The sequence below is a fragment of the Anticarsia gemmatalis genome, chromosome 12, assembly GCF_050436995.1.
Source record: "Anticarsia gemmatalis isolate Benzon Research Colony breed Stoneville strain chromosome 12, ilAntGemm2 primary, whole genome shotgun sequence".
In the NCBI taxonomy this organism is placed as follows: Eukaryota; Metazoa; Arthropoda; class Insecta; order Lepidoptera; family Erebidae; genus Anticarsia; species Anticarsia gemmatalis.
Genome location: NC_134756.1, coordinates 9,613,965 through 9,637,471, shown reverse-complemented (window position 1 = coordinate 9,637,471; position 23,507 = coordinate 9,613,965). Strand labels below are relative to the sequence as shown.

The following is a 23,507-nucleotide window of genomic DNA, read 5'->3' as shown; positions in this document are numbered from 1 at the left end:
TAGGACTACAAATAAAAAATAACGTAAAAACAAATCACTACATTGTAATTTTGCGTCCAACAAATGATTACCGATTGTAAACTGCCAGTCAGTGCTTAAATAGCTCATGCAATACTGTTATCTATTAAAAATTTGGCAGCTTCAGAATCAAAATTAAGTCATACTATAATGAAAATTGCTTTGGCACTTAAACTGTACCGAAAGGCCTTGAAACTAGAAATAATCATATTTACGAGTTTTTACATCGAAAACATCCTATATTATTAGGACTATACCTAGAAGACACATTAGGTATTCTTCATAATTTAAATGGCAGTTAGTATCACTTTATGTTAATAAGCAATTTCACAACACCTAATAAATGGATGAAACATGGATGCTGTGTATGTACTCATGACAATATAGTATGCAAAATAACGTCACATAAGTAGTTCGTTCTCGAAATTATGCAATTTGTAATTATTAATTAATTATTATCACAGTTGCTTATTGCAAATAAAATGAAGGTATCCTGAATTGTAAAAATAGCATGCATAATTTATCAATAATTTTGTATTAAAATATAAATCATGATTCCAATTCTCTAGAAGAATTTTAATTGTGCTATTTAAAAAAATAAAATTTGTAAATAAAATTAATTTCACCAAGCTCTCAGCTTGAGATGATTCCTTAAAACTAAATGCTTTGTGACAACCGCTGAAACTTTACTATTATAATACTTTGCGATATTACACCTAAGTAATCCAAGTAGAGAAAACAAAATGATTTCTTACAAAATATAACTAAACTCATCCCACGTAAAACAATGTTAGTATGACGAACGATATCATGAAATTATTTTTAATGGCATTCATAGGCATTAAATGTCACTCTTGGTTAGTTGCGTCTCTTGGAAAATTGTACTTGTCTTTGCCTTTTCTATTGCTACGAAAAATTATTGTAGTTATAGAATAATTTATAGAAGACTGGCCGTTGTTCAGTCTTCATTCCTCGGAGAAGGATGTTTTTCCTTGAAAGGATCTATAGTTGTTTGTTGTGTGTATTGTAAAATGCAGCCGATATATTTGTTAGTAGTTTCACGCGGTCGAGTTGGCGGAGATAGAGTGCTTGAATTTCGAGTCGATGATGATCTCGTCGCCCGATCTTATGTTGTACGAGTACAGCTGCTTTGTTGGGAACTTCATTTCCTCAGGCCCCTGGAATGGCTCCAAGAATAATTACTGTTAATATAAATTATGAAAATTGTTATTGCACACGTGAAACGTGAAAAATGAAGTTTAAAGAATTGTCATAACAAAAGCATTAAAAGCCAGTGAATTTAATGCTTTTGCGGGAAATATTATCTAGTTAATTAAAGGCGTGATCAGGTTAAATTAAGGACAAGTCGAAGGAAATGATAAACTGATGGAATAAGTATAATAATATTCACCTGGCTATCCCTAAGTTCCTGATCTACATAAAAGAGCCTCATTTTGGCCGCGGGGAAGCCAGCCAACCGCTCCAAGCGCGTTTTTAAATCAGATACAGTTCTGTAATAGAAAAATCATAATTACACACACGTAAGTCTTATTTTAGGAAAAATATACTCTAGTACTAAATAAATAATCAAAATAAATGAGTATCTTTTCTACAGGAGGTCACTAAATTCACGTTTCGACAATTTTGTCTCCACAAGTACCTAGTTATTTAGAGATGAGTAAATGACGTCCTATTGTACGTGACGAAATGACGCAAAGCAACGATAAACGGCGACTACCTTCATTAAATGTAATTACACGTGATGTTTCATGTACAAGTGGCGATAAAAAAAACACCTGACCTTTTCGTAATGTCATATGGTTCTAAATCGGCTGTCTATACTTGTTGTAAACTAAAGCTATCTTCTTCTGCATTTTCTATTGGAAATGTATTTCTGTTAATTGGGTCTTCTGAGTGTAGAACAAAGAAGAAGGTCTTCTGAGTGTGTGCTATTTTCTGTTCCAAATTCCGTCGTCATTGACTATTTGGTAAAGGAAAGTTACGAATTACAGACTGGTTCTCTTAGATACTTATAGGTAGTACGCTCACTGTCTCATGGATTTATGGACCACATTATAAACAACGAGAACTAAACAGTTCGATATGTAGAAAACGAATAGGCTAGGGAACTTTTAAATCACTCAAAAGAAAAGTAAGTAGCTGTCATCAACAGCTGCAGCTTTACTTTTTCAGTTAAAATCACTGAATAACGTAAACCACTAATCACTCCGAAAATACAAGTCTGTCCACGGGAAGGAGTCTCTTCATAGATAAAAAGAACTGACTGACTGGGAAAAATGCTACACTATCCCTGAACATATCTTTGTGCTAATAAAGAATTGAAATCTACTTGCCTGTAAACGTCGACGGTGCGCACTTCGCTAACGTCGCCGCAGGTGAAGGTGATCTGAACGCGCTTCTCCGGCCGAAGGTCTACTGACACCAGAGGGTCGAGTTTACCGTGCACGCCTACTAGTTCCCAGTAACTGAAACAACAGATAACAAGATTACAAATCTATAGTATAAAAATGAATCGCTATATGTGTTGCTAACCGCAAATCTCAAGAGCAGCTGAACTATTTTGCAATTTTTTTAAATAATATTCCTTAATGTACGAGAAGACAAAAATAGAAAATTGCAAAAAAACGGAATCGATTGTTAGGCGGTACGAAGTTCGCCGGGTAAGTTAGCAATCAAAATCAGTGGCGTGAATACAGGTTGTCAAATCCTCCTCTAAGATTGGAGTGCCAGACTGCCGAAAAAACCCTTAACCCGAGAGAGCTGGAAGTCCACAATAATTTTTGTTTCTTTAAAATATGCGGGAGCCCTTTAGGTTGCTGGCTGTTACGTACATAGTAAGTTAACTACTTAGTACATATACTGAGTATATGCTAAGTAAGGCTAAAAAAAAGCACACGTTACGCTGCAAGATTGCATTAAGGGACAAAAACATCGTAAAAAACTAAACCACTTAAGCCATTGATTGTTACAATTTACGATAACTTCACACTTTTTTATCGACTTCTATAAGTAGCAAGTAGCAGGTTTATTTACACAATGCAATTTACTCAAAGTCACACGATTAAATCGTCGTTATAGTGAAACAAGGTACAAATTGAGTGAGATTTCTTGATTATTTACACCTACGCGCTCGTTAGCATATAAATTTAGTCATTTAGGTCGAATATTGTTGGCACAGATACTTCGCCTACATTACTCCTTATTGATAGGACCTTCGGCTCTTGCGAATGATTTAGAAGGACAATGTGATATTCAATTTCATAAATCTCATCTTTCTTTATTATTCTTGACAAGTTATTTTACTGTTAGTATCCAATTACTCTTGTAATCTCGCAACATTGGTTTGAGAGTCCAGTGTGATGTATGATGGCAAAAATATATTTTTACTATCAAACTAACTCAAGGGCAGAAGATAAGCGTCTCTATCGGCACAGAGATAGGCTAGCCAATGTTTAGTTTGCATATAATAAGGAAAACCAAAGTTCACAGTTTTGGTTGAAACAAAAAACTATCAGAACTTTAATCTATCAAAGGGTTTATCCGTCATTAGTCAACTAACTAATATTTTAAATGTAGTTGTAATCTCCCTCAGTAAAATATGCCAATACGAGACGGCCTTCGTGGTGCAGTGGTTAAGGTGGTCGCCAAGCGACTACCAGTAGGTACATCGAGAGGTCGTAGGTTCGATTCCCACACTGAACCAATTATTTCGGGTCTGGTTACTTGGTACTTTGTGTCCGTTGTTTGTATGTTTGTAAAAGTCCCAGCGACACAAAAGCAATACTAAGCACAGCAGTTGTCTTTTAGGTCGTATTTATGAACTTACCGATCAGGCCGGTCAGACTCGGGCTTCTCCATGTAATATCTAATGAAGGCACGTTCAGCCGCGTCCCTCTCCTCTATGGGCACGGCGCCGCCTCCGTTGAGGGTCCTCACGTGCGGCAGTCGCGCCACCAGCAGTAACCGTCGCTCGTGCTCCGTTGACTCGAAGCGCTCCCATAGTGGCCAGCCCTGGAACATGAGACAATAAATATTTACTAAAGGGATGTTTGTAAGGGAAGTCAGCTTTAGTAGAAGTTTAGGGATTTTATTTCAGAGGTCGGCTTTCTAAGCACTTGAGGTGCTTAGAAAGCCGACCTCTACTACCTAAACTACCGGTTTATTTATTATGCTTTGGTTTTCACCTAGCCCCAAAAAATAAGCATAAACGATTAACTAAGACACTTTTTGGAAAACCTAGCTTACTATCTAGCCTATAGAAAAATATCTGCCTGGGCACAGTCAAACAGAAGATATAGATAAATTGGAACAACTTTGCCAAAATTCCAATAACATGGGAGTCGACGGAATAAACTGCAAAGATAACTGCTAACTGCGATTGCTTATCGAGCAATTGTCCGTGAAAACTTACACTATAATCAGAATGGTCATTTTATTCAAATTCACCACTGAACAAATAATAATAGGTATTATTACTATGCAAATGCATGGTGCGTCGCTGACAGTAAACATAGCAAATGTCTGTGCAAACATACGAGCTGGAAACGATCCATGACATCATAAATAAAAATAACATATAACTTACAAAACAAGTAGGTACAGATTTTATAAAGGTCTTGTGTCTTGAAGCATAAAGAGCTCGTTTGACATTATTAAGTAAAAAGGCAAAGGTGATCTGTTGCAGATTTAAGAATTTTTACAAAAAATGGTCCTATAAGTTAGTTAAGATTTGTGGGCAAGGGTCGCGGGTAGCTCAGCTATACTATGTTTAGAATTTAGAATATCAGTGACCTGCACGCTTATGCTGCCGTTTGTGGCCTTTTTAACACGGCAACATTTTTTAGAAATGTCCAGATTTTTTTTACTTTAAATTAGATAATCATGCATGCTAAGGCTTTCTAGTAAGTCGCGGACTATACCGCTAATAATCTCTGAGTAGATTGTCTTTTTCGTTTTAGGGTACAGTAGATGCAACTAAATTTTGAAAACTTAGGTTTGTTAAAGGTCTCTCTCTAACGTCGTTATACTTGCACAGTTGGTTATCATCCGATCTGATTGACTGTTATTAAGGTCCCCACCCAGAACGGAAACATTAGTGTTGATTGAAAAAAATAAACGCATTTTGCTGACGGATGTTTGTTTGAGTAACGGTATCTACTTGAACATATCTGATCAATATTATCGCTTTTTCTAATGAAGATATTATTTTGTAGAGACTACGTACCCCCGGTTTCATATAGCGGCAGTTTATCTATTCAATAGCGTTTATTGTATATGATTTTTAACGTTAGTGATACAATTTTATAACATTTTTCTTGCAAGTTACCTAACATTTTCACTAAATTCACACTTCTACCTACCTCTCTTAGTACTTACTAAACATTGCTACTAAAATATAACTATCGCAGTACGTATTCGAGTATGTTCTTGCAAGTACGTGCAGTAAAAACAATTGCGAAGTCACGACTTCCCGCCAAAGGATCATCGAATAAGAAACAAAAAGTCGTAGATTTAAATTGAATTGGTTTTTGTTCGTCTCAAGGTTCGCCAAGGATCAAGTCAAGTTTCCTTGTAGGGCTAAGCTCCATGGACGTTAGTTCCTACTGTCCTCGCTATTTATGATTGATTCATGTTTTATGCACCTAGTTTACAAGACTTGTTATAGATAGGTACTCGAAAACTGCAAAACGTTATAATTTATTTACAGTAAAACAATTATTACGTATTACAAGTGTCGTATTACGTCAAAATTAAGTGAAAACCATTAATTACAGCTGCAAATACACCAGCAATACAGGTAACAGTAGAAAGCGCTGCAATTTGAAAACTAGTAGAGGCAAAACTAGATAAAATTAGTCACTATCCCTCTAATAATAAAGGTTAAAATGACTAACATTTATCCGCATTTACAGTACATACAAAATTAGCTCTAATATCTTAGGCTCTTGAGTTTAGAATTCTATTATTTTAGTGATCCTTTGTTCTCCCTATATAAGTTGTTTGAGCGTGCGTTCAACCTCGCTAGCCTGTTTTGCCTAAAAACGGAAGGCGGAATCACCTTTGCATGCATTGGTCCCTACGGAGTACAACGTTGCCGCATTTTTGTGCCCTTTTTAAGAAGATGTTACATTTTTGGATGAAAAAAAATATCGAACAATGGAATACTTAATTCATGTAAAGAGCTTTTTTACTTCTGCTATTGTGTAACAATGTGTCGAAACAATTAAATGTTAACAAAATGAAATTAATCTTGCTATTTTGGTGCTCACGATTAAGCAACTCGAGGCAGCTCTTAAATTTTTGTTTTTCAAGAATATGGTCTAACTGGTTGACTAACATGTGACTACCCACGCGTTCTCACATGACCGTTTCAAAATTAAATAAACGGTAATAATTTTTGAGTTCCGTTCCGTTCGGTAACGGCTCCGTTCTGAATCATTAATTTCACTGTATCGATTTCATTAGCCGACAGATGTAGGTGCATATGTGTTGAAAATGCACTTAGCTTTTAGCAGAGCCCAGTTTTATAAGCATGTTATTGAAAAGGGAAAATGTGTGATTTCGTATATTTAAGTAGGCATACTATGTCTGGTCTTTGCAATCAATGTGTATAAATACAAAACAATAATGCAACGGTTAAAATGAGTAGGTTTGTTTTCGCTTTATTTCGCTATTAATATTCGATGAATAAATAAGTGTTTGTTTAATTCAGTTAATAACTGTACATCTTTAGCAAAGCCTATACATACATTTGAATAAAACAATCAGATAAAAACGGGACGATTTCTTTAATCTTAAATCCGCGTATAATGGAGTCTATAAAAAACCCTGATCTTACATAACGTGAATTAACATATTTAAATCAGAATTACGGTATTCGTTAATATAAATATTCCGATGCAAAGTATTCGGAAGAGAATTCCTTTATGTGTTGTATTAATTATAATATTACATGATGAAGGGTCACGAGTCGCGTCGATGGTTCGATGCACATCGGCTTAGTCATAACACAATATACTAATAGCAGACTGACTGTAAGATACCGCGATCTAGCGTGTGCGTAACGAACAAAGAACTAGGAAATATTTCGTGACGATATATCTTACCTACTTACGTATGTACTTAGGTAATCGTGCAAATTATCCTGCCTTAGAAAAAATAATTACCTTCATGTATGGATATTACAAAAGAAAATTGGATATAGGTAGGTACGCAAATTTCTATCAGTTTAAGCCTGATATACCCAATACTTCTGACTTATAAGTCAAATGTATAAAGAAATATTAATTAATACAACAAACACAAAGAATCAATCGCGCGCCGCAAAAACCTATGTAGCGTTAAAGATTTTTCAGCATAATCTTTGTATTGTAGTAGTGAGTACCAATATGGAATTCTCTTGATATAGATCATCGTAATGCAATATCCGTGTGTTCTAGCTAATTTAATAAGATCGAGCCGAGACAACATCGTAATTAACGCTCTATGAAGGCGGCTTTATTCAAACAAAGACCCTGTACTATGAGTTAGGAATATCTGGCCCCAATTTACCAATATCGAGCAAAATGGTTCTCTGAAAATTTATCCACTGCAGAATAGGTTTGAAAATAGTTTACTGGGAATTTTACGGATTAAGGTCACCAGGACATTGAGAATGACGTCACTGGCGCAGAGGAGAGCTCGGCACCCTGTCCATAGACTAATAATTACGTCTGGGAATGTGTTTTATTATTAAAAAATATTTGCTAACTGCCAGTAAGGCTATAATTTCGCTGTTAGTATCATCGTTTTGCCATTTCGCTCTTATGAACTAGTTTCGAGTTTTCGACATTATTAAGTTAGGTAATATACAGAACGCCTACCGACGGCGCAGATATAGCTATTGCCATAAAGTTGGCATTCATGCAAGTGTTTAAAATTGCTTAGGTAATTTTATATAATGCGAAAACTCCGACAGCACTGCATATTACTAAAGCTATTAGTACAAGACTTGATTACGACAATTATTTAGTAATTTAGGTTACTATTTAAACGCTAAGTTTTACTTAATTATATCCCTTAGGTACTTATCTTAATATCTAACTTTATTTTCAGGTATTTAATGCCTGTAATTCAGTACCTACGTAAATATTGCGTGTCTAGATCCATTTCGTTTTTGCCCGCGGGTGTTGTAAAGGATGACTAAGGTACTAAATTATAAGAGGGGAGTGGAGCATTCATCTTTTCGTTTTTTAATACTACCCTACCCAGTAAGACTGACTATTAGTTAAACTAACTTATGACACTTCGAGTAGTTACCCCTTAGGTCTCCTATTTTATTTGCTAAATATGTAGTTCGAATTTATCAAAACAATAGATTCAAGTGTTTATTACCGCGCCGTGATCTATTTTAGTCTGGCGTAAAGCATCTGATATCGTGATATACATGTTATTTACCTGCTGATAACATCAATTGATATAGTATCTATCAGATAACAATTGATAATTATATTAAAGTTTATTTTACTGTGTCAATTTCTAGCACTTAGGTATCTTTTGTCATCTAAGTATGACACGGTATCCTTCACTCTATGACGTCATTCAAAAGCCTGAAAACGCAAATAGGTGACGAAGAAATATCGTCTATAAAAGCGCAAACCCAGAAATAGGTTAGTAGAGCACTCTAGTTAAAGTACCTAGGCTAAAGTGTATGTCATTAGAACTTCATAAACAAACTATCTAAGTTAATGTGCTGCAGCAAAAAAAAGTAATTAGTTGTTGCTAAAGGGAAACTGCTGCATTGCGTGATGTAGGAAACGGCTAACTGCCCTTCACAATGTACAGCTAGACTTGTGTAATGTGTGCCTAATTACCATCAAAGAACCTGTTTTCTTGCAGATATTATCCAAACAATGTTAGTTTTTCCTCAACGTTTTATAAATTTTTCGTCGTCAATGTTTTTGTCGCTTCACGTTTTTACTATTCGTTATGACTATAATCAACTAAGCATTTATGTTTTACGGGTACTTGAGTCAGTTAAATGTCCCAAAAAACTAGTATAATGTGTGTAAAGGCTTGTAGTTTTTGTAGGACTTTATACATTTTTATTATATTTTCCGCATATCAAAAATCAGTCAACTCTACTCTTTAAACAACATTAAATTGTCAAGTGACAAGCGCAGCAAAGCGTGTAGCATAGAAACAAGTTTACAAGAGCATCAATTGATTGTTATCAACATAAATAAGTCATTAGATGATTATCGCAAGCCAAGTCACGAAGATTTCCCGTACCTTGAAACAACAAAGCTACTAAATGGAAATAAGTGAGAGAATTCTGAGGAAATACGGACTAAAAAAACTTGGATCAACCAATTTCGTATATGAGCTCCATCTCCCTCTATCACCTCTATATGTACTCCTTTTTGCGTTCAATAAAGTAGGACAAATTGGGGTCCTTGAGGACGCTTGAATGTATGAAGGTGGGAACATTTCCAGTTCCATAAGACATATGATACACAAAGGAGTTAAGTATTAATGTTAAGTATGGATCGGGCTGTTGACCTAAAAGCAGGCAGTCGAATAGCCCGGGGTAATGAATTCATAGGTCACGACGACACTGCACCTACCATTTCTTTCACCATAGGTGTCTTTTAGAAGTAAAGAAAATACTATGCACGCGTTTGTTGATTCAAAAAATAATTTTGAATAAACTCTCAATTTAACCAAAGAATCAGGACTTTATGCCATTTATGTAGAGTTCTTGACGCTCAAAAAAATGCGTGACACATATTTTTACTTCATCTTTTCTCACAAATAATTGTAATAATTCTTTACCTAGGTGCCCTGCGGTTTAAGATCATTAGATCAGGAGTCACGTTTACAACCACCAATCTAGAAAAGAAACTATCGCTAAGTTATAAATTATTCTGATAAAATATTGCTGCCCACCAACCAAGCTAGTTGGTTTAACCCTTCGAAATGTTTTACTTTATTCCACCCGGGGGAAATACGGGGTCTAATTTATTCGTAGCTTTCATGGCTACATCGTGCAATACCATAAATTCAACAAAATTAATTATATCTAAGAATTACAGTGGATGCAGATAACGATAAAAAAGAAGGAACAAAGAAAATCGTATGCTGACTCAGAGCGTAACACAAGTATGTAATACATTGTGTCACATTTAAGTGAATTTAGTAGTTTGAAATGCGATTTGTTCCGAGGTCTACAATACGGAGAAAATCCCAACATATTTATTTACTCGGTACATGGCCCAATAGGCCACGTTTGTAACAAAACAAGAGCAGTGCACGTGGGTTTCTGGGTCACCCCGCAACCCGCACTACACCACGTACAAATCCATACATTTCGTATTCCCCTAGCGTACAACTACACAGATTATCGAAATGTTACATCAACTGGTACATCAAACGAAATTCTTGTTTTGAAAGTACCGACAAAGTATTAGTAAAAAGAAATTAAGCATGTAGAATCATAAAACAGTGATCGGAAGTCTTCATACATTACTTCCTATAGCTATAGCTTTTATACACCAATAAATCAAAAATAAAACAAGTTATACCGCCACGCAAGTTCGAAACTTGTAAAGAAATAAATCAATAATACAATCAACAAAGTGCAAAGATGAGGAGACGCGCATTAAGCGTGGGCTTGTCAAATCAAAGACTCATTTTAACGGTCGTCCCAATATGAATCATTGAGTGCGGTTTATTGTCCACACGTGGCAGGTAATCTTTCAATTTATGAGAATATTTATCTCAATAAATACAACGTCAAATTTAATAGAGTGCACTTCTAGTTGAATAAAAACAAAGTGACGGATGGAAGTCAGACCAAACAAGCAAATTAAATAATAACTTTATGTAGATACCATTGCGACATTGCAGATTAACGGGTTTAAAAATATCGACCAAGAATTCCACAAATATCCTCTTTATATAATCCATTTAATTAGCGCAGCGACTGAAACAGCTTAACCTACTTGCGTTTTCATTCATTTCCAATTTAGCATATAAAATAGTAGCGCTGTTGCAAAATAAACGTAGAGAACTAAAAATATAGAAGGTATATTACCAAGAGCGCTGGGTAAACTGAAACACAGAAGGCCACACTCCAATTTAAATTGAACAGAGCTCTTCGTTTTGACGGACAGACATTTGCACAACGTCAAATAGCTTCGCTTTCAGTTCACATCACGTCGTGAGAGTACGTTATTGAGATTATTCCATGTACAATATCTTAAATCTAATATGCATGCTGTCGAAGTTGCTATGCCGAATCTGAGGAGTGTTTCCAAACATTTCGAAATGTCTAAAATTAAGACAGACACGTTGCAAAATTTTAACACCGACGTGGCTACTACTTTAGATTATCTCTGAAGTAATTATGTTTCGATGTAATGTTTCCTGAAAGTTATTAAATTGACTGTGTGTGATGTCACGTTGTAAGCACGCGAAGGTCTTGAGTTGGAGTTTCTTAGATATTAGCAAAGATAAATAAATGATAAATGATTTCCTTTTCCACATAGCGAGGTGTGGAACAGGTTAATACGTAAGTACCTACATAAGAAAAATAAATTATGGTTTAACGAGTTACTTACTACTGCATGAAGGTAGTAGCTGCTTAATGGACACGAAAAAGTTAGAAAATTAAATGAAATTGTAGTATTACTAGGCAACAGGTATTGTTATAGCCGGTACGGTGTACTTTTTATTTTACGGAACTGCAATTTAATTCATAGTTGCGATTGAATGTGCCAGCACACGCTAGTGCTTATCACAGCTAATAGTGAAACTATAGCACTAAAGGAGCCTCGGTAATGTTCAATAGTCAGGGCATAGTTGCTCTTTAAAAAGCAGCAACATTATAAATGAAATAGTTCATAGTTTTATTGCTAACATTACGAATTCAAAAGATCTAAAAATATGTAGAGTTTCTTCAGAAGTTGCAAAAGGTAAAAATAAAGACAAATCTAAAGGATTGTTTAGTATAGAATCGCTTCTTATTGATCGAACTGTTAAAGAGACGAACAACGAGACGAAAGTAAGCAAAAACCTAGTGTCAAGCAAGGTCGTTTACCATTCAGCTGTATAATGTGAACGACCGATCGTTCGATTCACTTTTCAGTATGAATCATCGCGAACCCTTTACCTTAAATGTTTTTAGCTTTTATTGTCGGGTTTCTTTTGCCGTTCAAGTTTTTTAATTTATACCACTTATTTGTCATCGTCCAGCCATTCTTATATTTACATCAGACGGTTGAAGTTTTCTTTGTTTGAGCAGTTTGCAGATGAAAGCTCCTTAGATAGTTTGGAGAAGATATTATTGTCTAGACTTCAGACGTCATTTGCAAGGTTCTTGGGGGGTCTAAAGCATTTAAATATGCAGATCTATTAGAACGAAGAATGGGAGAAATGTAGTCGGTAAAGTTCATGTTTGTAGTGTTAAATTACTAGGTAGGTGCACTGTATTGTGCATTCATTATGACGAAAATAGTGAACCCACGCAACGTGATATTGTTGGTTTTTAACGGTTTAACACGGTTGTTGGTCTTTCACCTACGCTGACCGCCATATTTTTGTAGAGGCAACTCTTACTAAAATATAGTATTTATTACTTTAGAATTTTGAGTGCATTTTAAATATTGCTGGCTTTCATGACTGTGAGAGGGTGCTCCCGCAAAATGTGTGCGGGTAAACCTAAAAGAGTATATTTTCCTTTGTGTGTTAGTATAAAGTGAAGAACAATTTATTACAAGGGAGTCAAAACAGAAATTTGCAAACTAGGTACATTTGCATTGCATAATTACGATGTATGAAGATTTACATAAAAATTACATCAATCACATCATAAATTTCAAATGTGCTCAAATGTTTAAAACACATTAAAACAAACAGACACACTTTCACATTCTTTGTTGCGTGACGGTCACATAATGTTCTCTATTAGTCCAACACTTGTCATAGAAAAATAGCCTTCAAAATAACTATAATACGGGTAATAGTCGTATGACAAAATTATAGCTGTGATTAACGATTTGCGTAACAAAGGACATGACAACACAGCTCTGTTGTGCACAGATAAATAAACATAAGGTTGTAGACTTGTTTGTTCAGTTTTTTTGCGCAACCTTGAACTTGATTAATAAATGTTAGTAAATATATACGCATGTATAAGATATTTTTAGAATAGCATATTAAATGCGACATACATAAAACGAATAATTGTCCTTCACGAAAACTTGCTTCAAGTTAATGCGGAAAGTTTGAGCTCGAATAATGTGACGCAATAAAGACGACGCTTTGTCGATAAATTTGACGGCGCACTAAGCTCAAATCAATCATAAAACAACAGTAACATCACAGCGTCAGCTAAATCCAAGGCTAATACTATAAAATCTCCCGTGAACGAGTCCGGAGCGAGGACGTGACGAAATTACGCGTGCCTGAACATCGGCGGCGCATTAGTTCAGTTGCACAACTCGCGTCAAGTAGGCCACCACTATATCTGGAAGACCTTCACCCGCATTATGCCAGGCTCCCCGTGCTCCCGAGGGACATTACACGGATAATTTAAAACTACACCTCTCACAAACGTTACACACGCCAACGTCCCATATCAAATTTAGATCAGTATCGCGATATCGCCAGTGTTGTTGGGCTAGGCGCCGGTAATAGTGTTGGCACATGCTAACAGATTACGCACTGCCAAGTGCACTTGCAGCTTAGCGTTCTAAATTAAATTGACTGAGGTTTACGGTTTTCCTTAGGTACTAGGTAACACCTGTTGAAGTGATTTAAATGTCTTCTCAAAGGCCTATCGTACTCCGTCACGTTTTAACTGTCTATTAACAAATACTTGGTGCTAAGTGTGCTTAGAATACACTCACAGTTCCGGCCATGCGCATAATCTCGCATTGGCGAGGTCGGCATTTGCAAACATTATCGACTATCTGCTTTGAATACACAATAGTATGAACAGATGTTGTGTTAACTCACCTGTACTCGCAAACTCTTGAGCGCGGGGAACTGTGCCAGTCGATCGACTTCATCCCACGTCGCTAAGCCCGTATTGTTCAGATTTAGGAAGCGGAGGTGCCTGGAATACAAATGAAAAGCGTTGATACGATGTTTCATAAAACAATCGGCACAGTATTTCGAAGTTCAACAGGTCAATGGCAATAGATACTGTGACCTAATTGTGTTTCGTAATAATACTCTACATATGTAATAAATTGGTATCTACTCACGGGAAGGCGTCGTGGCTCTTCTTATTTCCATTACTATCACCACATTTTTCGCAAGGGTCCGGCTCCAAAGTGGTAATAGGACAGTCGTTGACCAGTAAGGTTTCCAAATTCGGGAAGGCGTAGCCCAGTTTGGAGATTTCCCGCCAGCTACTGACGTGGTTGCCGGAGAAATGGAGTTTCTTTAGCTGCTCATGCACAGGTTCAATCACATCGACATTAAGTCGTGAGCACGCCCCACATTGGTCCTCCTTTTTTACTTCCTTTCCACTCAGGTCCACATAGGAATACTCGTTGAGGCTCAAATGCAACTCCTCCAGAGCTGGTAGAGCTTTGAGTAACGAGTGGACACTCGGCCACCCAACATACGTGGAATTCATGATAAGATGGCTCAGACTGTCCCATCGCGGCTGAAGGGCTTGTGCCGCTTGGATTTGCGCCGATAGACGATTGAAGCTTAAGTTTAAAAATCTTACTCTCGGCGTCTGCTCCAGTATTGCGAAAACCTAAAAACAAAACTTTATAAACTAGCCGCCCCAACAGCGAGGTTCTATAGTAACTCTAACATTATTAAGGAGAGAACACGTAACAGCGCGGAAGCAGCCGCCGCCTGTAACCAATAATTGGTACAGTTTGTCATAACTGTGGGAGCGGTGCGCTTATTGCGACAAGCTTGTTTTCTGTAAACGTCCACAAGAAGACTATTATCTGTTGCTTGGAAATGATTGAACATTACTTACTTCTTCCCACTCGGTGAGTTTATTATTAGCTAGGTCGAGTTCGACAACGTCAGCGCATTTGTCGGCAAGAGCACAAGCATCCCCGGCGCAGTCGATGTCGCAGTCATTGAGCACCAGCAGGGTAGGCACGCTGAGCCTCGGGGAACGCTTGGGAACGAATATGGCGACTGGCATATCATCAATAGGAGGATTGACCTCACCCTTCGCACCATATTTGCGCTCTAGAGCTTCTAGGAGCGACGGCATTTTGAACCGCGCCTTTATAGACTATTGCACCTATAACAAAGAAAGCGACATGAATTTGTATTCCCATAAATTATGACAAGCTTATAAATTAATTTTATTGTTACAAAATCGATCTTAATTGTTTGCTTCATTGCCAATGAGTCAACTTTCAAGAGACTGGGAGATAGTAAATAAAAAGCAATTAACGCCTAATGTACTTCCATTATGGTTTTGATTGACAACTAATGAGGAACCTTATTGCAACCTTTCAATGTTGCTATCATTTACACAATCGACGCTATCGAAGGTTTAATTTGAAAATAATTAATTGGTCAATATTAATGAGCGGGGTTTCCTTCTCGCTTGAACTCATGCGCAACCGTCTAAGTAAACACACACTACGTAAAGCAATAAACCAACAGACCGGAATATTTGCTCAAGGACTTGCATGAGCAGCACGCGTTTAGTAGGTGTTGAGTTACATATATTTATCAGTGGTTGCTGAATTTTACGCACTTATTGTTCCTAAGAAATAAGCTGGGACTTAAAAACACACGTTTTTCTGCAAAAACCAGTCGCAATTGGAAAATGTATACGTAAAAATGAAAAAAGCAGTTGGTAATTCCACCTTTAGTCATGGGAAAAATACCTAATTTATGTACGTGTCATATATCTCACTTAGCGAGGTTAGTGGACCGCGACCAAACCCTCTCAATGACAGAGGAAGTTCATGTTTATCAGCCGGTCGATAGCACGAACAAACTTAAAACTATAGTCAAATGTTTACTATCGCGTTACTGCAAATAAACATGCGGTTAGGTTATTTAGTCAGCCATTGCACATGTGTAAGAATTTGACCCAGTTTCCTTAGCCTAAAAACATGAAACTATTGCACTCTGGTTTGATGGATTACGTATACATCTTAAATTATAAAGGGGTTTTAGGTGCAGTTTTTAATCTTTGAATATAACCAATCAAGTTTGTTTATCACTAAAAAATATACTGCCGTAAATCATCGTTATAGTGCAATAAGTACAAGTTAAGTCATCTGGGGAAAAAAGGGGGGAAAATTGCGGTTGGAAGCTCCAGTTAACCAGCAATGAAAAAGATACTTAATATAAAGTAATATCGGATTATATGAATCGAATCTGAAGCGTCTTTGTTCAAGAAACTCAAACAAAGTAACTGATCGCCTATTGCCTAGTGGTATTGATCGCTTTGTTACATTCGTGATCTCGGACAATAAAAGAAAAATGTATCGGTGGTTAATGTGGTTATCGTGATGTGTTCGGATTTGGAGAACAATTGAATTATTTACGCTGCACCCCCGAGAGTATAAATTCCAGAGGGTATAGAGATTTTCCTTAATATACAGTTTAAGTTAAATGACCTTTGGGAGCGTAGGTGGACGAACGTTGGAAAATGAAAAACAATATTTGCATGTAGAGGATTAAGCCATTATATTACCAAGAACCTGGTTACATGGATTCAGTTACTACGATAGCTTATTGAATTACTAAGAGACTCCCTAATTGAAACGGTTCATTGAAAATCAATCCGGCACTTGTTACTATAATTGCTAAGATCTCGGTTTTCTCTAATTGCGTTCAAGTAATGGGACTGGGTTAAACTGAAAGAAATACAAAATTACCACAATGAGGAAATCTATGAGCTATTGCGTCGTGCTTCTAGCGGAACCTCATCGTCGTTGCAAAACTAAATGGGGTTAAGTTTTAGTATTACTTTGTCTCGTTTCATAGCAGCATATCAAGGAAATGTAGCTGAAGTATTTTGCGAAAATATAGCCGTAACTTAAGAAGGAAGTACCCAATTTCGATATGGGTTCAATCATTTTAAGCAAATGACTTTACCCATTTCTGAAATTCGTGGCAAACTTAGGCAAAATGGAATTTTAGGAATGCAGAGGGACCAATTTCGAGCACAAGGTCTAAAAGGAATCTGGCCGAAGCTCAAATTATGTGATAGGTGTCAATAGGTACAGTACGTAAGGTTCATTAAAAAAAAATGTTTCGCCACAGTGCGATCAATATGAATTTAACATTTTTCAATTACGATTGCCTTGATTGAACAGATCTCACTAATTTTGCAAGAAAATAAAGCACTAGGAACAATATTAGAAGGGAAGTTGCTTAACCCTTGGTCCGGCAGAGAATTCGTGACTCGCGACTCGCGACTGCTGGCAAGGTCGAGTTCAAATGTGCATTTAAACTTAATTAGTTACTTGTCTTACAATGGTAACGGTACTTTTGATGTAGATAACAAGTAATTTACAAGTGGGGATTTTTCTCATAAAAATAGGTAATGAAATAAATGTTTTTGTTTGTCACTTGTTTGACTAGAACAAGTAGGTACCTACTAAGTATTAGCTTCCAAAACTATTTTGAAGTTCTGTAAAGATACATGAAACATAAAATAATTCCTAATTATAAATATAAATAACACACGCATGCTTGAACAAGGCATGCGTGCAGGCTATGCAGGATAATGTACAGCTCTACAATAAATAAATTATTAGGTAATTAACTTCAATATTCCGTGTGAATTATAGGTTCCAATTACGTATATTGTATTATATCTCAACCGAAATCTACGGGTACGCGTAATAAAACCATAATTAGAATTGAAACGACCTTTCCTGCTATGAGCGATTCGGCCACGACCTTACCAAGGGACAAATGGAAATGATTGGACATAACTTTGTGTTGTAAACTTGTAACGATTTACTGAACATTCAACAGCTCGAATATTGTAATAATCTTTAGACGTTATTATATTGTCGGTGAAACATAATATCAACGATAAAGTCAAGGCGACAAGGCTAATAGAATTTAGCTGGCTGACTCAGACAAAGACATGAAGCGGTTCTGCCACGTCTACGCCGTATATTCCGCTAGGGATTCCCGCTGCACTTGCAGTTTTACTACAAGATAAAGTACATTTTTCTTGCTTAGAAACCTTTGTTCTAAGAAGAAAATCGCATAAATCGAAAATCTGCTACGGATATTTTAAATCATAGTATATTTACGGCCGATTCGCTGCCTGCCTTCCATATAAAACAGAGTTGTAGAATATCGAATGACACCAGACAGCAGTAAATTGCTATAACAACACATTACGTATGACATAAAATCCCGTTCTACATTTCCAATGCGCGTATAACGTTATTGCGAGTGCGTTGGCTAACCCGGCGTCCATTGATTGTGCAAAGCGTCATGAGCATCGCGGATATGTAATGTGATAGTAAATTAAAATGTTCATTATCCGTAGCCTAACCTTTTTCATTGACTGACAGACGGTATTGAAAAAACAAGGCGTTTCGACGGAAGCCTTGGCACGTGGAAAATTTATAACATGAAACAGTACAAACTACTGCTGTCAGTTTGGTAAATGTAAAGCTACGATTTTGTTTCCTTGAAACCGAATAAAAAAAAAACTGAGTTGGTTTACTTGGTTTTGCCATAAAATTGAATTCATTCGGTATCAAATCGTGTGGAACTAAAGAAGCGCCGTAAAAACGAAGCTCGTTAGCTACTAAGTTTAACTAGTTTCGATATCCCTTTCCAATTCCGGAACCTATCGTGACATGGCATACATTATAAACACGTTTCGTGTCATGTTCGTAAAGTGCAGTTGTCTCTTTATGAATTAGTCAGCGTGGACGGCACGCTGTTGGGAAAACTAGCATTTTGACCACTGTAATAAGGTTATTCGATTCCGCTCTACTTATTATTTACATAACGTATAATAATTACATATTACGTTTATTGTGTGCTACTGAAAACTCAATCATCATCAAGATAATATACAAACTGAACATGAATGTTATATTTCAGTTTATCGTTGTAGTAAGGTTGTTCCGAAAGCGAGAGTGGCCAAGGCCGGAACGATCATAGGTAACCGTATTTTTTGCACAACACTTCTGCCTGTTGTTTTTTCAGACAGTGATCGATAAAAACCAATATAAATCATAATAAACAAGCATATTGCTATCTATTAGATAAGATACAACAAATACGACACCTACGAAGATAATTCTAAAATTAGGTGAGTCTATCGCGAATGAAATAGATAAAGTCCTAACAATGTACTGTAGAGTCGTTAAAGCCTTCTAAGTACACTTTAAAAAATAATGTTATAGAAGTAAATGGGATTTTCGTGTTCTTAACAAGCGATACGAATTGATGTAAACGCTTATTTACGACTACGACAACTTTTGCAAGGCAAATTACAGTCTACAAGAAAACACAACTTTAAATTGAAAATTTTATTTGCATTTCCACGATAGCAATATTTCAATGTCTAAGTTTTTCCTCATTTCTTCAATGGATTATGTTGGTGCTATGCTAAACTAGTAACCAATGTTGTTGATTTTACTAGCAGCATTTTAACAGAAAGTAAGCAGGTATTAGCTTGTGCGTGTGCTAAGTAAAACGTGGAATGGTCTCAGCTAAAATACGACTTTTGAATAAATGTTTAATGAACCGATGAAAAAACAATCTGCTACGAATACAGACTACACTCAAGTGCACTTTTTTACTCATAAATCGTAGTGAACAAAAGAATGCGAGTGGCTCTTGTGGTTTGGTTCGTGGAATAAATGAGAATTCGTCCACAGGGTGTGCCACCCTGTCGAGACGGTGAGGGCGGCGAACCTGCCGTCCCGCCAGCCAGCCTTGCTCTAAACCACTTTGTCTAATGTACCACATCTGTGCCTGACAATGTCTAGATATGAGGATTTTAATGACTACGTACTCAAACGTTAAGTGATCGATTTTTATGTCTGAGATCGTATTTTCTTCACTCTTTTGCATAAAACTTTAAATATCTTTGAATTTTATCGTCACTGCTTTAAATTGTGTTTTCATTGTGTTCACAAAAGGTTGTTGATTTTGCAGTCCCGCAAAAAAATCAAACGACAATTTGGGCTCGGTCCTCAATGAATTGCATCAATTCAGGTGCTGACTTCAATAAATAATTCCAGCAATTTGAACACAATACAACAGTGGGCCGTGATTTGATGACAACGACGCTATTAGGCAGCTATGTCCTTCGTTCATTGACAAAGGTCCACAAAAAACTGTTCGCAAATTCAAAACATCGCGAGATAATAACACTACGCAGTTCTTTTATGCGCAGTTTTAGTTTAAACATAAAGAATATTTTGTAAATAAATGTGAATTCTTATTAGAAATAATCATCACGTTTTTTCCTTTAACGTAATACAACGTTGTTTGTAAATGACGGGACATTAACGTAATTTGTTCCGTATTTACAAACAAAGAGTAATAAACACGTGGATGGAAGCTATCAGTATTTTTCAAGACGTTTAGAAGTATAAATATCAATTTATGGACGATTCATGATTTTATATTGCTCATTAGTGTTCCTGGCTATAAAGTACGCTGAAAATGTAACCTTTTTTCGTTGCCAGCCTATTTCATTCGTGACTTTCATCAGTTAGTTTGTACTGAATGAAGTAAGTAGTCCCTTTCCTTATAAAAATATGATTTGTTAATACAAAACCATAGTAAGCCAGCATTAGGGAAAATTTCAAGACAAGATATAAATATTTGAATACTTGGTAAGGAACACGTCCGATCATAAATATTTTTTTACTAATAGGAACCACTCCTTCGTGTTGCGTAGTTTAAAACACCTTTAGGAAATTCCCACTTAGAGGTTTATTGATAACTTATATGTAACGATGTGCCATTGATACTGATAATGATGCTTCGCCTGTTATCATTTGATATGCACATTGCATAAATGCAACAACAACATTATTATTATTATGTACTTGAATATTATCTAACTAAGCGTTTCTTTTTACTTTAATTAATGTAGATTACTTGAATTTTACAACTGTGTACATGTCAACATCAATTCTGATAAATTTCATCTTTATTTGACGGTGACAGATGCAAAGTCTTAAACTAACTTTTTCGTCAAAGATAAGCCGGTTCGCAGAAACATATGACTCGCACTTGAAACAGAAGAGGAAAATGATAATTTTAATAATGAATCCTTACTTAGTTTTAAGTGTTTTATTTACAATTCCGATATAAAATTTTAAGCTATTAAACCTGCTCATATCTAATCTAAAACATTAAACTTATTTTACAATGCCTTTCGTTAATTCGCACGACGCGATCGCAAGGACGGCTCACTATTTCTGAACGTTATGTTGCAATGCGCGGGAATCCTATACTTTTGTCTTGCTTCGATGGTGGAGCCAAATTTAAAAATATTTTTTAATTAACACTTTTGTTTATAAGGCCCCCGGATAATTCTTGGCGACCAAAGACGAGTAAAAATAGGAAATATGGGATTGACAAGCTACTATTGTTTAGTTCATTTTTTAAATTTTTGAGTTCTTACATTTTCCCGCAACAGCCTTCAGTGGATTACACTTAACTTTACAAGTGCATGAGCATGTCTTTGTCGTTAGAATAGTGCATACAGTATAGCCTATTTTCCCATATGTCGTAACAAAGGAACGCCGTGATAGCAATCAAGATGTTATTACGATACCATTATCACATACATTATTGCTCGTAGTCATAACATAGCGATGATATAATTTTCAATGCGCTTTTTTATGAGGAAGTAGTTGATACGCGCGCGAATAGAATTATATGGGTCACGGTCAAAATCGATAACAGTGCTGGCCATTCGAACAAGGCGTAGTAAAAATATTACATCATTCTAATTAGAGACATGAATAACGCGGGACACTAAGATAGGAAGGCTCTATGATTAAATGCTGTGCCTGTTGAACAATTAATAAAACTATATTACAAAAGAGCGGGAGATTATGTTTTGTTTTTAAATGTTAAAATAGTTTTTTTTTAATTTATTCATGTGGAACAACCCCAATGTTAAAATATTGCCTGCTCAGCCAATGGGTACGTTCGATTTCCTACGTATTTTATCTACGTAGTTACCTATAACATGGATCGGCGTCATCGTAACTAGCATAAACCAGTTTTATGGCTTAATCTATGAAATAACATATTGAAAATATTATCGAACATAAGTTATAAGTACTTACCACTATTTTGTTTATGAATGAGAATGATTTCACAAATAAACTGCACAATTTAATAAACAATCTATCTATTAAATATAACAAGTACTACATTTTACGAAAACTTTATAAAATAAACTGACCTTTTTCGTTCACACTCTTTCTCAAACAAAGGCTTTATCGCACTTTAATTTTAAGCTTGTCCTCCATTAAATATTTAGAAAAAAAAATCACATCGAAGTACACAATAATTTTAAAATTTGAAGCAAAATCAGCTGTTCACATTTTTTAGATGCGTCTCGTAGGGATTTCCATACGATCCTCCAAACGCACTGAAATAAAATGACAAGAGAATGTTTACATCAATACGTTGCACAGACGCAATGCCTGCTTCGACGCACACTAGCAACAGTTTGTGTACATACAAGAGCGAAATATTGACTGATAGTAGTGGGGATGAAAGAGGTCAATGACGTTTTACATTTGCAGCATTGCTAGAAAGAGGTAGAGCTAGATAATTCAAAGAAAAAAATGAGAAGGAAACACAACAAATCAGCCACCTGAGATGTCTTGTATATTTGTGTGAAGCATTTATGAATGTGTGTTAAAGATTTTTTAGTAATAATTTTAAAATACACAAAAAATACAATGGTTATTGAAAAAAGTATTTTCTTCAAAATTACTCAAGGGAGTTTTGTGCCGATTTAAATCGATGCCTGAAAGTATATGGATACAAAGGCTTAAAATCACCTAAACAACAAAATTATATTTAGTAGGAGGACGATATTATTTTTTTTTGGCAAGAGTGGCTTATCATTCCACTAGGCTATAAATTTATAAAGAAAAATATATTACCTGGCTAGATCACTTGGATAACATTAAATTTAGTTTTCATGGATTGTTTTTATGGTTTATCCAAAGCCTATCCTACATTAAATAAATGGTGTATATTTTTACATTATTTTCTTCAAACCTTCAAAAACGATCACTTGACATAAAAATTACGCAACGGAAATAAATGAAAAAATGCTAAGATATAACTGGCTAGTAAAATAAACCATAGCCTACTTGACTTAAAATTTATAGGCCTGTGTACATACTCAGTTACCAAGAAAATTATAATTGAATAAGTATTTATTTACTAATTTAAAATAACATGTCTTGCGGCAAAGTCAGGAGACCATGGCGATAATAAATAATTTTAATAAT

At 35.8% G+C, this 23,507-nt stretch overlaps 1 protein-coding gene across 5 annotated transcripts; it reads right to left on the bottom strand.

Moving 5' to 3' along the window:
• Positions 1 to 54: 54 nt before the first annotated feature.
• On the bottom strand, positions 55 to 23,312 carry mlt (tubulin folding cofactor E like protein mlt). Of its 5 annotated transcripts, none has more exons than XM_076120517.1 (9): positions 23,154 to 23,312; positions 22,323 to 22,630; positions 15,026 to 15,301; positions 14,289 to 14,791; positions 14,038 to 14,137; positions 3,866 to 4,050; positions 2,373 to 2,504; positions 1,430 to 1,529; positions 55 to 1,205 (listed from the first exon to the last, which is right to left on the bottom strand). In XM_076120517.1, the coding sequence occupies exons 3-9, from the start codon at positions 15,269 to 15,271 to the stop codon at positions 1,077 to 1,079; spliced, it is 1,395 nt and encodes a 464-aa protein (XP_075976632.1). In that variant the 5' UTR covers positions 15,272 to 15,301; positions 22,323 to 22,630; positions 23,154 to 23,312; the 3' UTR covers positions 55 to 1,076. The 5 variants fall into 5 exon arrangements, 4 of the variants coding, with proteins under 4 accessions (XP_075976632.1, XP_075976633.1, XP_075976630.1 ...); XM_076120518.1 differs by having other exon boundaries at positions 55 to 1,196; positions 22,442 to 22,630; XM_076120515.1 differs by having other exon boundaries at positions 56 to 1,205; positions 22,442 to 22,630.
• Between the last annotated feature and the right edge of the window lie 195 nt (positions 23,313 to 23,507).